General features: G+C 44.6%; 2 protein-coding genes across 2 annotated transcripts; one reads left to right on the top strand and one right to left on the bottom strand.

Annotated features, from left to right (window-relative positions):
* Window positions 1–1,256: 1,256 nt before the first annotated feature.
* LOC120655224 (coiled-coil domain-containing protein 130-like) lies at window positions 1,257–6,601 on the bottom strand. The gene is made up of 7 exons (XM_039932972.1): window positions 6,081–6,601; window positions 5,844–5,906; window positions 5,659–5,738; window positions 4,812–4,920; window positions 2,255–2,414; window positions 2,008–2,171; window positions 1,257–1,913 (listed from the first exon to the last, which is right to left on the bottom strand). Exons 1-7 carry the CDS (start codon window positions 6,081–6,083, stop codon window positions 1,560–1,562), a joined length of 933 nt encoding a protein of 310 aa, XP_039788906.1. The 5' UTR covers window positions 6,084–6,601; the 3' UTR covers window positions 1,257–1,559.
* A 3,090-nt stretch (window positions 6,602–9,691) lies between these two features.
* On the top strand, window positions 9,692–12,564 carry LOC120653320 (disease resistance protein PIK6-NP-like). The gene is made up of 2 exons (XM_039931083.1): window positions 9,692–9,841; window positions 10,066–12,564. The coding sequence occupies exons 1-2, from the start codon at window positions 9,692–9,694 to the stop codon at window positions 12,562–12,564; spliced, it is 2,649 nt and encodes an 882-aa protein (XP_039787017.1).
* The last annotated feature ends 1,102 nt before the right edge of the window (window positions 12,565–13,666 follow it).

Raw genomic sequence — 13,666 nt, 5'->3', positions numbered from 1 at the left:
CAGGGTCTGTGCTGCGAAACGTAGAATATGGAGTGGACTCGATGGCGTGGGAACTGGGAGGATCCAAACACCAGGTGGTGTGGATCAAATGCGGTCTAGATGGGGGAGAGGAAAGAAAACTATGGCGACGGCGACGAGCGCCTCGAGTCGCCTAGGAAACCCTAGGCGCCGATGAAAAAAGAAAAGGGCATTAGACACTTTGGCATTGAGGAATACTTCAATCCTCCGATCCTATAAGTTATGGTTAAAATAATTAGATTCTTCTATTTAGTTAAGGATATAGCATAGCTTTTTCATGGTGATTAGAAATGATGCATACATAGCTTGCTAAAGCATATTTTTGTTTCAATGAGATGTACTTATTTGTGTGGTACTAATCAAATGGATGAGGATTCAATTTTGTTCATTCAAATATAAAGTTTATTTAGACATTTGGAAAATTCTATGAATACGTGCTGACTCAAATTGAGGGTGCAATACTTTTGCTATGTTGTACATAGTTTAGAAAGTGAATAATGGAACGATTGTCTCTTAAAACAATTACAAAAAATTAATTTTTACTTTATATTCTAGCAGCCTGTTCGGATGAGCTAATAAGCTCTGGCTGGGCTAGAATCGCTAGTCCAGCCGGTCGGCAGCCGAACAACTGAACGCAGCTGGCAGCCCTTTAGCCTAGCTTCCTTCTCGCATCACTGTATGATGCTGACACCGGCCAACACCGCCGTATCCATATTGAATAGGGAATACCAGCCGATTTCAGCCCAGCCAGCCCTTTTCAGGGCATCCGAACAGGCTGTAGGTTATTGTGCCGATCACCAAGATTGCTTGTTAGAAATGATATAATATAAGTTTGAGTGATATATGGTTTTGGAGCATGTTTGAGTATATTTGTTATTCTAAATTATTCAATGGTTGAAGCACTTAATTACAGATATTATAAAGTGATTATATATGAAACATATGTTTTTAGTATATTTGTTGAAGGCATGCCTTCATTGGCACATGCACGGACCTAGTGCAGCGTCAAAAAGTTGGGCTGGGAATTGGCAAACATGTCTGAACTCTCCTCCCTTGATAGCCATTAGACAGCGAATCCGCAGCATCGCCTGCCAGGGAATAGAAATCATGAGGCATTTCCACGTAAGTTGCAACGGTTGGAGACTTGTAATGTTTCCCTTGCCTTCAGACTCGGCGCTTGCAAATCTGATTGGAAAATTTATGCCGACTCAAAAGTAGGGTACCATTGGCAGCAAGAGTTCCAGAAACCGCGCAAAACCAGTTACCAGCTTAGCACAAAGCAATATTCAAGCAGCAAGTAATACAAACAGTCAGCAATGTACAGGGCGACAATCATATATACATACGCAAATCCAGTATAAAGCTCACTGCTAGATGCCAAAAGCGCTGCTAGGAATCCAGGATGCAGCCAGAAGCCCAAAAACCATAGCAACTTCCTTCCATTCATTCATATATTAAAGGCAATAACTTCAGGCACAGCTTTTACAGCAAAACTAATAGGACATGCCCATATTGCACAAGCTTGCTGACAGGCGAGCTGCCTACTTGCGTGCTGCAAGAACCGGCATCCGAGTCCTTGAGCTCGCGGAACTGGCACTCCGCCACGAGGACGACTTCACACTGCCTGCCATCAGGGCGGTGGCCGTGCTGGCTTTTATATTACGAGCCTTCAGTGCCAGGTCCAATTTGCCCTTTGAGGCTGAGCTTGATGACTCCGGGAAGATGGAGGCAGCCTTGATTGCTGCTCTCTTGTCCTTTCTGCTCTTCTCAAATTTTGATGCAAACTTAACTGAAGCTGCCATGGCGGCATCTTCTGCAGAGGGAGGCAAGAGGCGCACTCCAAGGCCCATCTTTCTTGCCGATGACTTCTCTTCTGCGACCCTCTTTTTGTGGCTCTACATAAACACAAGAACAGGTGGATGAGAATCGTAGTGACTGCACAAACTGTAGCCGAATAATTGGTCGATTTATAAGAATTCATTGGATGACCCTAAGACGATCGCGGAGTGCTCTATTCAGCGCATAATCATCAGAGTGACGGTTGTCAGAGAGTCGTTGAAGGCGAACTAAAACTGGCTCAGCTTCTTTCTTCTTTCGAAGATCCTCTTCCTGGTGTTCAAGCCGATACATAGGATCCGCTAGCTTGTTTCGATCTGAGGAAAGACCCATAACAAAATGTCAGGCATTTGAAAATAAGTTATTGTGATGAATGAATGTAAATCTTTACAGGTTGAACCTTCATCTGCAGGCAGCAGCAGTGTTTCTGCATCCTCGACATCAAAATCTTCGGTCTTCTTCTCGCCCCCCTTGATTATGACATATTCAGTATTTTTTGGGTCTGTTTGTATGACAATTTCATGCTTGCAACAGGGTGATTTCATGGTGAAGCTCCATATCTGACAAATAACCAATTGGTGAAACAATGTCACAACAGCAGAGTGTGTAAGTGATTTAGAAGAGTATGCAACACAAACTAGGACTTCCCATAAGACACACCAAAATATGGAAAGCTCTAGGCATTAAGAATTTTTCAGATTTAAGATGACAACAAATGAACTGGTGTTAGGACATATAAGTAAAAACATGCAGAACTTTTTCCAGTGATATGACAGTTGCAACAGTAAGGACGGAGTAACTTCTACCTTTTACAACACTATTATACAGAGTTTACTAAACAGTTCCACATATATCATATCAGAAATTAAAAGCTACTGCGTACAACTGTTCTACCTCACTGGAATTCTTTCTCTAGAATATATAAAGGCAGGAAGACAGATAAACAATAAAACAAAAAGGATCTTGCTATTAGATACATCAAATGTAAAAGGAGCCCACAAAGGAGCAAAATAAGTAGACATCTTAAACCAGAAAAGGATGCAGCTCGCACACCCAGATAGGTTGAATTCATAGGCTAGACTGCAGTTATCCATACAGTGCTTACTTCTAAAGTTGCTGTGGAAAAGCGAATCTAATAGAATGTCATGGTTTGTTCATGGATTAGATTAAAGACAAATTCTGTTCAGCTCATATTCCATTCATAGGTTCGGTTATTTGGAATACCTATGGAATCTCTGTCCAAACCTTGTTTAGAAAAAAAAGGGATCAAGCAAAGAATTAAATATCTATAAGCAATTCCACAAACTAAAGTACCAATGGTTCTTAAGGGTGCTGCCCCCGTCGGAGATCGATCTCCCCGAGGGAGACGCGAGGGTAGCGGAAGCCGGAGGCCTAGGGTTTGAACCTAGACTCGTGATACCATGTAAGATTGGGTATAATGCGTGGATATATTGCTTGTGCCCCTTGGGCTTATTATATAGGAGTACATGGCTCAGAAGGCAAGTAGCCTTTCTAGAGATAAGGAAGTTTATCCCAGGATTATAATCAATCCTAAACTAACAATATCCGGAGTTGCCTAATATACTCTAACTGGCCGTATATGCTTGGAGTACAAAAGACAATTACAAGTCAAATACAAGACATATACAACTATACATATCTAATATTACCGGACATCATTCATTATTTTGTTTAATAAAATTCTCTTATGCTACTGATTCCTTATTAAAGACGATCAATAGTCAGGTCCCAAGTTCAAGGGTTAATCCATTAATTCGAAAGGTTGAATCACTTTCTTTAGCTTGATCAAAGTTGAAGGAAAATATCTCAAAGACTCAAGCATAAATACAATGAAGCCTGTACCTAGGATAATATGCAAATGATTTGTTATTGCGACACTGACATACAAAGTTCAAGGGTTAATTCACATATTGGGTACAAAGTTCAGGGGTTAATCCACATATTTGGTACAAAGTTCAAGGTTTAATTCACATATTCGGAGGGCTGAATGGTTGAACCACTACCTTCAACTTGGTCAAAGTTGGCAGAAAATATCTCAGATACAATACGAGGCCTGTACCAAGGATACTATGGGTTCATCTAATGACAAGTGTGATACTAGCAGTTGACCAGTTGTGCTTCACAAAAATTAGTCATTTCCCATTGGTTTAGAATGAATGAACAACATTGAATTTTCAACATCAATAGGTATACTGGTTGCAATGGCTAATGAATAGAGCCAGAATTAATTTGCCAGACATATTCTCATTAATGAGCAGCAGTTAGCAGGCGAGCAGATCACCCAACTTTATTAATTATTATGAATCACAATCACAACTTACAGAGGCAAGATGGTAATAAAGCATATGGTGACCCCATTTCGCTTAACAATGATTCAGGTAATGTTGAATCCTATATTCCAATTACATACAGAACAATCTTAATAAATGTTATTCTTCTTTCGGTTTGAGAACCGCTAAAATACATACTATCGCAAACTCAAGCTATGAGGTGCAATCACTGGGACATGTAAACACAACTTAGTTGGCAATCTCAACACTTATAGTACAGTACACATGCTTTGATTTTACCCTAGGTTTGATGCTAATTCCATTTTCAAGAAATCGAGCTTCTCCTTAAAAATTTATCAAATCATTATAGATAACTTTGTCTGATGCACCTTATGAGGTACGCTTGCCAGAATGTGAGGTTAATATCAACATGTGCTTCAGTTCGGTTCCTGGCTGAGGCTAAACCAATTTATTGGGGTTAATAACTAAATACTTAGGCTGATTAAGGAAATTTAGAAGATCTGTCATAATCTGAATATCCAATCATCAATTAAGAAAAGATGATTTGAGAAATCATCTTATGCTTTATTAAATGGATATTATTCAATTCAACAGAAACAATACATACCAATGTAAGTACATGTTGTACAGTAATCAGGCAAGTACCTTGGTAGAGTAATAATTTCCAACTTGTTTCTTTTCAGCATTAAACCTTACTCCCTTTGCTATCATCGAATTGCATCCACCACACCAAATGTTGAAAGGCATCTCAAATCTGAAAAATCAACACAAGCATAATAAACCAATGGATGAAATGCATCAAGGTAGGATAAGTGTTTTGTAAAATAAATATCTACCTATGCAAATAAATTAAATGGAACAGTGTCATGAAAATGTTCATTTCACCTCACAGCCACTTTGATAATATATCAACAGTCAAATAAACAATCTGAGCTGTTATAATCAGAAACTCATGTACCCACAATTCCACATCCAGGGGGGAAATCCACAGACAAGCCTGCTGAATTCAAACTAATGCAGGAATCATGACATCAAGCATTACTTTTGATTAAGGTAATGTTGAGACCATTAATTTTTACGCCAAGCAGTGAGAATTATCAGGCAAACCGCCACATGAACCAAGTTCAAAGGTTTGATATAACTAAGTGATAAATGTGTTCAATTGTTTAGCAGTACCAACCATGGCTTTCAGCCAAAGGCAATTGTATGAAGTACATTCAAATGCAACGCACAAGGACATAACAGTATGATCAATCTGCCAATCTGTTGCTGAAGAATGTTTAATGCTTCAAAAGCTAATGAACGACAAGTTGATAAAAAAGGATTAGGGAGAACCATCCTGAGCCAGTGTTCCACTTCCATGCATCCATATCATATCCCACCAATAAAAAAAACTAAACAAACACATGGGTATGTCCAGACCGGGGTGTATATTCGCATCCTCTAGTATGAACAAACAAGAATACCAAATAAAGTATCACAAAAAGCAAACCTTATAATCAGGATGCCCTGATCGAGCTTCCTTGCCCGCTCCCTGAGCGCATGCTGGCCATGGAACTTGTTCAATCCACCCTGATCAAGCACAAACAACGGGAACAGCAGCACGAATCAGCAGCTACAGCACATGAAACCAAATGAAGAGACGGCAAAATGATTAACAAACGAAGAGATTCCTACCTTCTTCGGGCTCCATTCCGGCGGGTAGTAGAAGTTATCAGCTCTCGCCGCAGCGAGCGACGACTGCAGGAAAACCAAAAGAAATAAGACAAACGAACCACCGGCGAATAATAAACCATCGTGTCTCCGCCCAATATGAATTTGTCGCCAAATTTAAGAAACTCCTGGGGATACCGAGATTTGGGATGGGGAACGAGGGAATAGAGCGAAGTCCCTAGGGTTAGATCTGCAACGTACCATGGTGCCTCTTGGCTGGAAGAAAGGGAGGAGAACGGCAGAGACGGGGACTTTCCCGTGGCGGCGGCGGCTCGCGCAGCGATTTACGACGGCGCTGTCGAATGAAGCGAGAGAGACGGAGGTGCAGCCAGTGGCGAAGCCAGCTCACGAAAAGACCTAGGGCGGAGCACGGGGGTCGGGGGCGAGGAGGCCGGCAGGCGCCCGCGGCCGACTGCCGAGGGCCCGAGCGGTGGGTGGGGTGGGGTGGGGGGGGGGGATGGGTTGCGCGGGGCTCAGCGACGCGGGGGCAGGATGGCCGACGGCGCCGGCGGCTCGATGCTGGGTGGATGGCGTTTGCGTTGCGTTGGTTGGAAGAGGAAGAAGACCCTGCGCGTGGCGCTGGGCCGGAGGATGCAGGTGGCCCACGAGGCCCACACTCGTCCAGTCCAGTCGCTCCCAATCTAAGCCTGACCGACGCCGTTGTCCTTCTCACCGAGGGCGCCGCCGTGCCGTCATTAGCTCTCGTCGAACTTAAGCGAACTGCGATATGATGTGGAGCTCGCTCACAGGGACCTAAGGCGGCCACCCTAACTCGCCCTAGTGGTGGCTCCGCCCCTGGGTGCAGCATTCAGGAAGCTTTTTTGCGCTTGTGTGCCAGAGAAGACAACCAAAGCAGACTCAGCATCATCATAAGGAGACCCAATAAGACACTGTTCCGAGGACATGTGTTTGATCCGGTGAGGTCGTTTTTTATACTTTAGAAACTAGTTGAATGCCCGTAGGTTGCTACGGGAGCGGAAAAAATCAAGCGCTTAACGATATAAAGCTGCCAACAAATAATAATATTCATCATATATAACATTCTTGTTCCAAAAATTTTATGCAACAAATACCAATGAAAGATTTTATGCAAGAAATAAATTATTTCATTTTGATAATCAAAACAACCATATTCTTATTGGGGGACAGCTACTTATAAGGTGTCACGAAAATTAATTATATTTCTCATCACATCAGTATCACTAATTTGTGATAGCCAATTGAGTTCACGTATAAAAGTTCCTGCTTCAACACTAAGGAAACCAGGCAAATCGAATAATAAAAATTGTGTTGGCCCAACAAGAAATGTATGGTCATTCATCAAATGTTTGCTCAAAGGATACATTTGTAGAAGATCGCTCACAAATATATCTAGCCAAATGTAACTTTTGACTATCGGAAGCACTATGCTCTCAGTTTATATGGAACAGATCCACCTTGCTTGGGGAGTTTGTGTGCTCAAAATGCATCTCCGAATATATCTTGATCCTGTGTCAGTACATAAGAAATAGTGACATTAGTATAATAGACATTTCCCTCACATAAACGAAGGGAAAATTAGAAACTAAACTAAAGCCCTGGATGACATAAGATTTTGTGCAATACACAGAGCATGAACAATACATAAAAGCTACATTTCGACCTATAATTGGATGCAAGTAAACATGATAAACAAATAAGATATTCAACATCAATCAGGGTTTCATCTTATAATTTTGAAGGTGTCGTTCCTACTGTGTGCGCCAAATGGAGTTTCTAACATGGAACCAGAAGTCAGATTAATGTCTATAGGTTATCATAGTAGACTAAGCTACATGTATATATATGCAAGTAAACGATGTGACGAATATGTGAAGCAAGTAAATCAGTGATGCAGAGAAATAAATGGTAGAGAGTAGTTTAAAACAACCAAGAGTTTCAGATGTTCTCTAACAGGCCAAACCGATGGAAGCTAAATAGCTCAAGCACTAAAGCTGATACAAATTCCAGAGCATACAAACTGTGATCCGGCGGGCATAACAGTGATGGACATCATGTTTACCTTAGAGTGATCCGACGGACAGAAATCACCAGCATTGGGTCCAAGTCCCAAATATTGGTGAATTTCAAGCTGCATCAAAATATTTCACCAAAATTCGTGGAAAGCCTAGTTCAAGAAAATCCCTAAACCCGGTATATGATTTTATGGCTTTTCAAAGGAAATGTTGGCAGTAAAATTTGTCGTTTAAGCACCGCTAACACAGCTACATACATCTTGCCAAACGCAGAACCTCTGAAGTTCTTCACCAAATTGTCCATGAGATGCCGAAGGCACTCCCTGTGCTCAGCAAGGGGGTACACATTCTTGACGGCCACTTCAAGTCCCTTGCAGTGGTCACTTGATATGGTCATGTTGTCTGGGCACCCTATGGCCTTTTCCAGTTGCTCAAGGAACCAAGTCCAATCCTCAATTGTCTCTCTGTAGAAGAACCCAAAGGCAAGTGGGTACATCCAGTTGTGCCCATCTAGCCATCTAGGGCACAAGCTCCGGCAAGCTGTCCCTCCCATCTGCTGGTGAGTCTTGTGGCATCTATGCTAAGGTAGGGCCTCAAAGCAATCAGGAGGCCCGTAATGCATGGTGCAAGGCAGCAAAAAAAAAATCTCCTAAAACGAATTTCACCATCCACCTCCTCTGTGTCTATCTCAACTATGCTACCAGGGGCATCTTTTTCTATTTGAGCCTTGTATCTATACAGCCAATCAAAACACACGGGCCACTTACCAAAAAGCTTGTCTGCAGCCCGCTGCTTGCCAGGCCAAACGGTGTGGTACGGGATCTCAATATTTTACTTCCTCAACAGAATTTTGTAACTGACTACTGGCAGGATTATCTAACGAGTGTGGCTACATATCTCTAAACTAATAAACTAGCTAAATCAAACATTACCAATAATATTGGAGTCGTTATCTTCGTTGCTCAGTTGCTGAAAATTTATAGGAGCAGTCGTTACATTTGGTGACTCGGTGAGCATGACTGGCCTGGGGCCTGTTCTCGGCTCATACGTTCATGTACCTAGACTTGTTTCTTATTCCAAAACATGTCCTCTAAAACAAGTCATCCTTACCAGATAGCTGCCTTTACCCTAGACTTGTTTCTTATTCCAAAACATGTCCGCTAAAACAAGTCATCCTTTACTCTCTGCCTGTTACCAGATAGCTGCCTTCGTATAGACGGACTGAATAGAATGAGTCGAAAATCTGGGTTTAGAAACCATCCCCAACAATGATTCGCAAGGCAAGCAAGGAACAAATCCTTAATTTTTGAGCAAACCAGAACTGTACCCGATCTATTTTTATCATTTCAGAAGCAAGCATTGATTCATAGACTCAAAGTAGGAGTAACTGGGACGAAGAGAATGCCGAGACCACCAGCTTCACCCCACAAAGAATTATAGTTGCTACTGAAGAAATTTGTAATGTCATATTTGCCATCATTGTGTCAATGACAGGTGAGGCCCGCCTGAGTCACTGGAAGTGGCATAAACCATGACGCGACATTTGAAATGGCACAAAGGAAATTATTCCAAAAGAATTCGTTTCCTACCCTAGTAATGTCTGACAATGAAAGTCATTCGTAACTGTCTGCCAGTGACCTGCAGGGTAGCCCTTTTGTGACGAGACTGAGCTTGTCCATGGCGCTTGCTAGTATCTTTATAAATAACCCATTTGCACATATGAACATGCCCAGTTCCAGCTATAACCAATACCTGCAACAACAGTTGGTGAGCGCTGAACAAAACAAGAGCAACAACAAGCAATCCAACGAAATTAAGATGGCCGGGTCTGCGCAGGGCGCCGTGGACTCGCTGCTGGGGCGCCTCTCGTCGGTGCTTCTGGAGGAAGCCAAGCTGCTGCGCGGCGTGCGGGGCGACGTGGAGTTCATCAAGGACGAGATGATGAACATGAACGGCTTCCTCCTGGACGTGGGCGCCATGGAGCGCCCCCCCCCAACAAGTACCAGTTGGACGCGTGGGCGAAGCAGGTCAAGGAGCTCGCCTACGACTCCCAGAACTGCATCGACCGCTACATGCAGTGCCTCGACGTCGTCGTCCCCGGCCGCGGCGGCCTCCTCGCCGCCGCGCGCCGCGCGCCGCGGCTCCTGGGCACCCTGTTCACCAGGCACAGAATCGCGGTGCGCATCCGGGAGCTCAAGGCCCGCGCGCGCGACCTGGGCGAGCGGCGCCTCCGGTACGACGTGTCCATCCGGGACGGCGGCACGTCCCGAGGCGTGCACCCGGCACCCGTGGAGAAGGGAGACGACGTCGAGGCGCGGCGTCGAGCCCTCGACGACGTCACCAACTTCCTGAACGACGACATCCGGGAGGTGATCTGCTGGCTGACCAAGGAGCTGCCGGATCAGGATCCACAGCGGCAGCTCCGCGTCGTCGCGGTCGTGAGGAGGCAGTACCAGGAGGACGAGTACCCGCTGGCGAGGAAGGTGTACGAGCACCCGTCGCTGTCCAGGAGATTCGATTTCAAGGCCTGGATCAACGGCACCGGGACCCAGTACACCAAGCGCCAGGAGGCGCTCCTGTGCGTGCTGCAGCAGCTGCGCGTCCCACTTGTTAGTGACATCACGGACGAGAAGAAACTAGCCGAGAAGCTCAGGGACCATCTCAGGGGCAAGCGGTTCTTGATTACTGCCGCTAACGATCCGTATGGATCGGTGCGGGCAGCGGTAGAATCTGCCTGCACTACTGATTTGCTTTCCTTCCCTCCAGGAAGTGCCATCCTGGTCACCACATGGCTGCCACCGCCTCGTGAACCACCTCCCCCCTACCAAGTCAAGAACTACTTGGAAATCGTCTACTTCTTCTACGACAAGGCTGTTATGCTGGTCGGTGGTCACGGCTGCGACATTGTCATCAAGGAGATCCTAAGGAAGATCATGATGAGGCGCGGCTGGAACTTCTACTCCATGGAAATGTTCCTCCGCGCCCTCTACATGAATCCTAACAGAAGCAGAGAGGAACTGCAGAATCTGCTCGACAGACTGACACCGCCCACAATTGCTGAGCGGATCATGGAGTACTGCTACAACGACCTACCCAGTCATTACAAGACCTGCTTGCTGTATCTATCCATCCTTTTCGGGAAGACAAATGGTGGGGAGTCCGGTTCTCCCATGGATTCCAATGTTAAGAGGACAACCATAGTCAGGCGGTTGGTTGCTGAAAACTTCATCACCATGAGAGATGAGCGGGGTGCAACAGATGAAGCTGAGCGATGTGTCCACGACCTTCTGCTTCGTGGCCTCCTGCGTCCTGTCCACGTCGGAGCTGATGGCAAAGTTAAGAGCTGCACGGTGCATCATCGTGTTTTGGCATTTATCACCAAGATGGCCCAAGAGGAGGGCTTGGTTGATGTGGGCACACAGCTGCCGCCTGACTTGGCTTGCCGCCTCTCCATCCGCAATGGAATAAGTCGGCAGCAACTCCAACTCGTTGAAGAGAAGAAGAAGAAGAAGAAGAAGCACCAAAAGGAGGTTCCGCAATCCACAACCCGTTGGAAGCGTCTCGCTCCCATGGATTCATCAGAGGGATCTAAATTAGCTGTGCAAGTGGATGACACTGAAGCATTTCTCGAGTCGTTGCCAATATCTCCTCCGCTAGGATTGTTGCAAGTGCTGGACCTAGAAGGATTCAAAGGGCTGAGAAGACATCACCTCAGAGATATCTGCAACAAGATGTTCCAACTCAAGTATCTGAGCTTGAGGAGCACGGCTGTCACAGAACTTCCAAAGGACATTGAGAAACTCAGGTACTTGGAAACACTTGACATCAGGCAAACCAGGATACGGACATTCACCACTAAAGCCATTGTGCTACCGAAGCTAGTGCATCTGCTCGCCGGCCAAGTTGAAAATCAAGGATGTGGTGTTAAAAGATTTGTTTCCACTGCGCATATGCCTCGTGGGATTGGGAGCATGACAGATCTGCAGATTTTGTGCCACGTTGTAGTTTCCAGCAGTGCCGATGAATTGGTTGAGGTTGGACGGCTGCAGCAACTAAGAAAACTTGGCCTAGTCCTCCGTGGCAAGGAAGCTCGTCTCAGCCATTTTCTAAGGGTAATCGAGAGGCTGAATGAATCTCTCCGCTCTTTGTCAGTCAAAATTGAGCTCAACAGCAGCAAGACTCCTGACTTGAGCATTGGGAAGATGGCATTCTCACCGCCAAGATTACTTGAGAGCCTAACCATCAACGGCCGCATAACTGGGCTTCCTATTTGGATTAAGGACCTTAGTGCACTTGTTAAGATAGCTCTCCATGGCACATCCTTGATGGACAATGCCATACGGATGCTTGGTGAGCTCGTCAGGTTGCGCTGCCTCAGGATTTTGCATGGGTCATACATAGAATCGAGGCTCATCATCAAGGATGGCGAGTTCCAAAATCTGAATTACCTTCTTGTTGAGGGCTCTGAGGTCACCAACATCCATTTTGGGAGCAGAGCTGCTCCTAAGCTCGAGAAGATAGTTTGGGCTTTCACAAAAATGGAAACGATATCTGGAATCAAACGCCTCGAAAGTCTGAAGGAGATTGAGCTCCATGGTGACTGCAATCCGTACTCAATCATAAAAGACATGGCAGAACATAAGAACCATCCTGTTGTCATACATAATGCAAACCACGAGGCTACAAACTAACTGTTGTATTTTAAATTATGTTGTTCATGATGTTCCTAGTTACCGTGATGTGGGTATGAGTTGCATCTCAATGAATTATATGTATATGTAATTGTTTGTAAATGTTCTCAATCAGAAACGTGTGTAACATGGTTCTGAAATGTAAGTGCCATGCAATATATTCTATTGGAACATTAATAATTTCTGCGGATGTCATTTGCCAGTATTGATAACCTTCAACACCTGTTTTAGAGTACGCGGTATCTGTTGTGGCCACCATGGAGCCACCAATTGGGCAATTATCCTTTTTTTTTCCTTTGCTCCTTGCTTTTATGGGGATCTCCGGACCACCTGGTCGAGGCTCATGAAATGGAGAGCGTGGGGAGGCCAGCGGATATCAGTACTACCACTAAGGATGTAAACGGATCGGATACGGACGGATATTACTGATATCATATTTGTTTTCATATTTTTGTTCGAATACGGAGTCGAATACGGATAGAGCTAGTTTTTACCGGATAAGATTGCAATAGATATCGACATCATAAAAATATAACTTTTGAGTATTCGGATACGGATCGGTTATGGATATTGAATATTCGGAATCAGATACGGACGGATAAAAACTATTCCAAACCGGATTGAATTCGAATACAGTCGGAAAATATCTGTACCATTTACATCCCTAACTACCACGCCGTCAAACATCGCTTCAAGCACCTATATTTTTGTAATTAAATAAATTAATATAGGTGATATAAATTTGCTTGTTGCATTCATTTTGATTAGTATGCATCAGGTGTTTGTTTGTGTGGATAATCAATTTCAAAATTCGATAGTGATCTTGTAGTTTGGATTAGTTTTATAATGACGAGCATAATAGTCCTATTCCTAACCTAGGCCTAATCTCAGTCAAGCTGTAAGTGTTAGTACTGATCTCCACCGATTCGGTCCAACGACCGAGTCGGGCCCTTGACTCGGTTCCTTGGTCGGGGGAGCCCAACCCAACTGGATTGTGGGCCACTGTCACGCCGGCACTATATAGAGGAGGTGGGGGTCGAAGAGGCACGCACGCCAAGACAGAGTACGTGACCTCTCGCCCACCTCCGTGGCTACCGACTGA

This window comes from Panicum virgatum, chromosome 1N, assembly GCF_016808335.1.
Source record: "Panicum virgatum strain AP13 chromosome 1N, P.virgatum_v5, whole genome shotgun sequence".
NCBI classification, from domain to species: Eukaryota; Viridiplantae; Streptophyta; class Magnoliopsida; order Poales; family Poaceae; genus Panicum; species Panicum virgatum.
The sequence above is the reverse complement of the archived record's forward strand: the minus strand, read 5'-3'. Positions and strand labels throughout refer to the sequence as shown.

Bases quoted from the DNA above. Each gene is read 5' to 3' on its own strand.
- LOC120655224 (XM_039932972.1), bottom strand. The intron at 2,172-2,254 runs GTTCAACCTGTA...GTCTTTCCTCAG, and splicing joins GCTGCTGCCTGCAGATGAAG to ATCGAAACAAGCTAGCGGAT. The intron at 1,914-2,007 runs GTCATCCAATGA...GTGTTTATGTAG, and splicing joins CACTCCGCGATCGTCTTAGG to AGCCACAAAAAGAGGGTCGC.
- LOC120653320 (XM_039931083.1), top strand. From the start codon at position 9,692: ATGGCCGGGTCTGCGCAGGGCGCCGTGGACTCGCTGCTGGGGCGCCTC. The intron at 9,842-10,065 runs GTGGGCGCCATG...CGCATCCGGGAG, and splicing joins TGAACGGCTTCCTCCTGGAC to CTCAAGGCCCGCGCGCGCGA.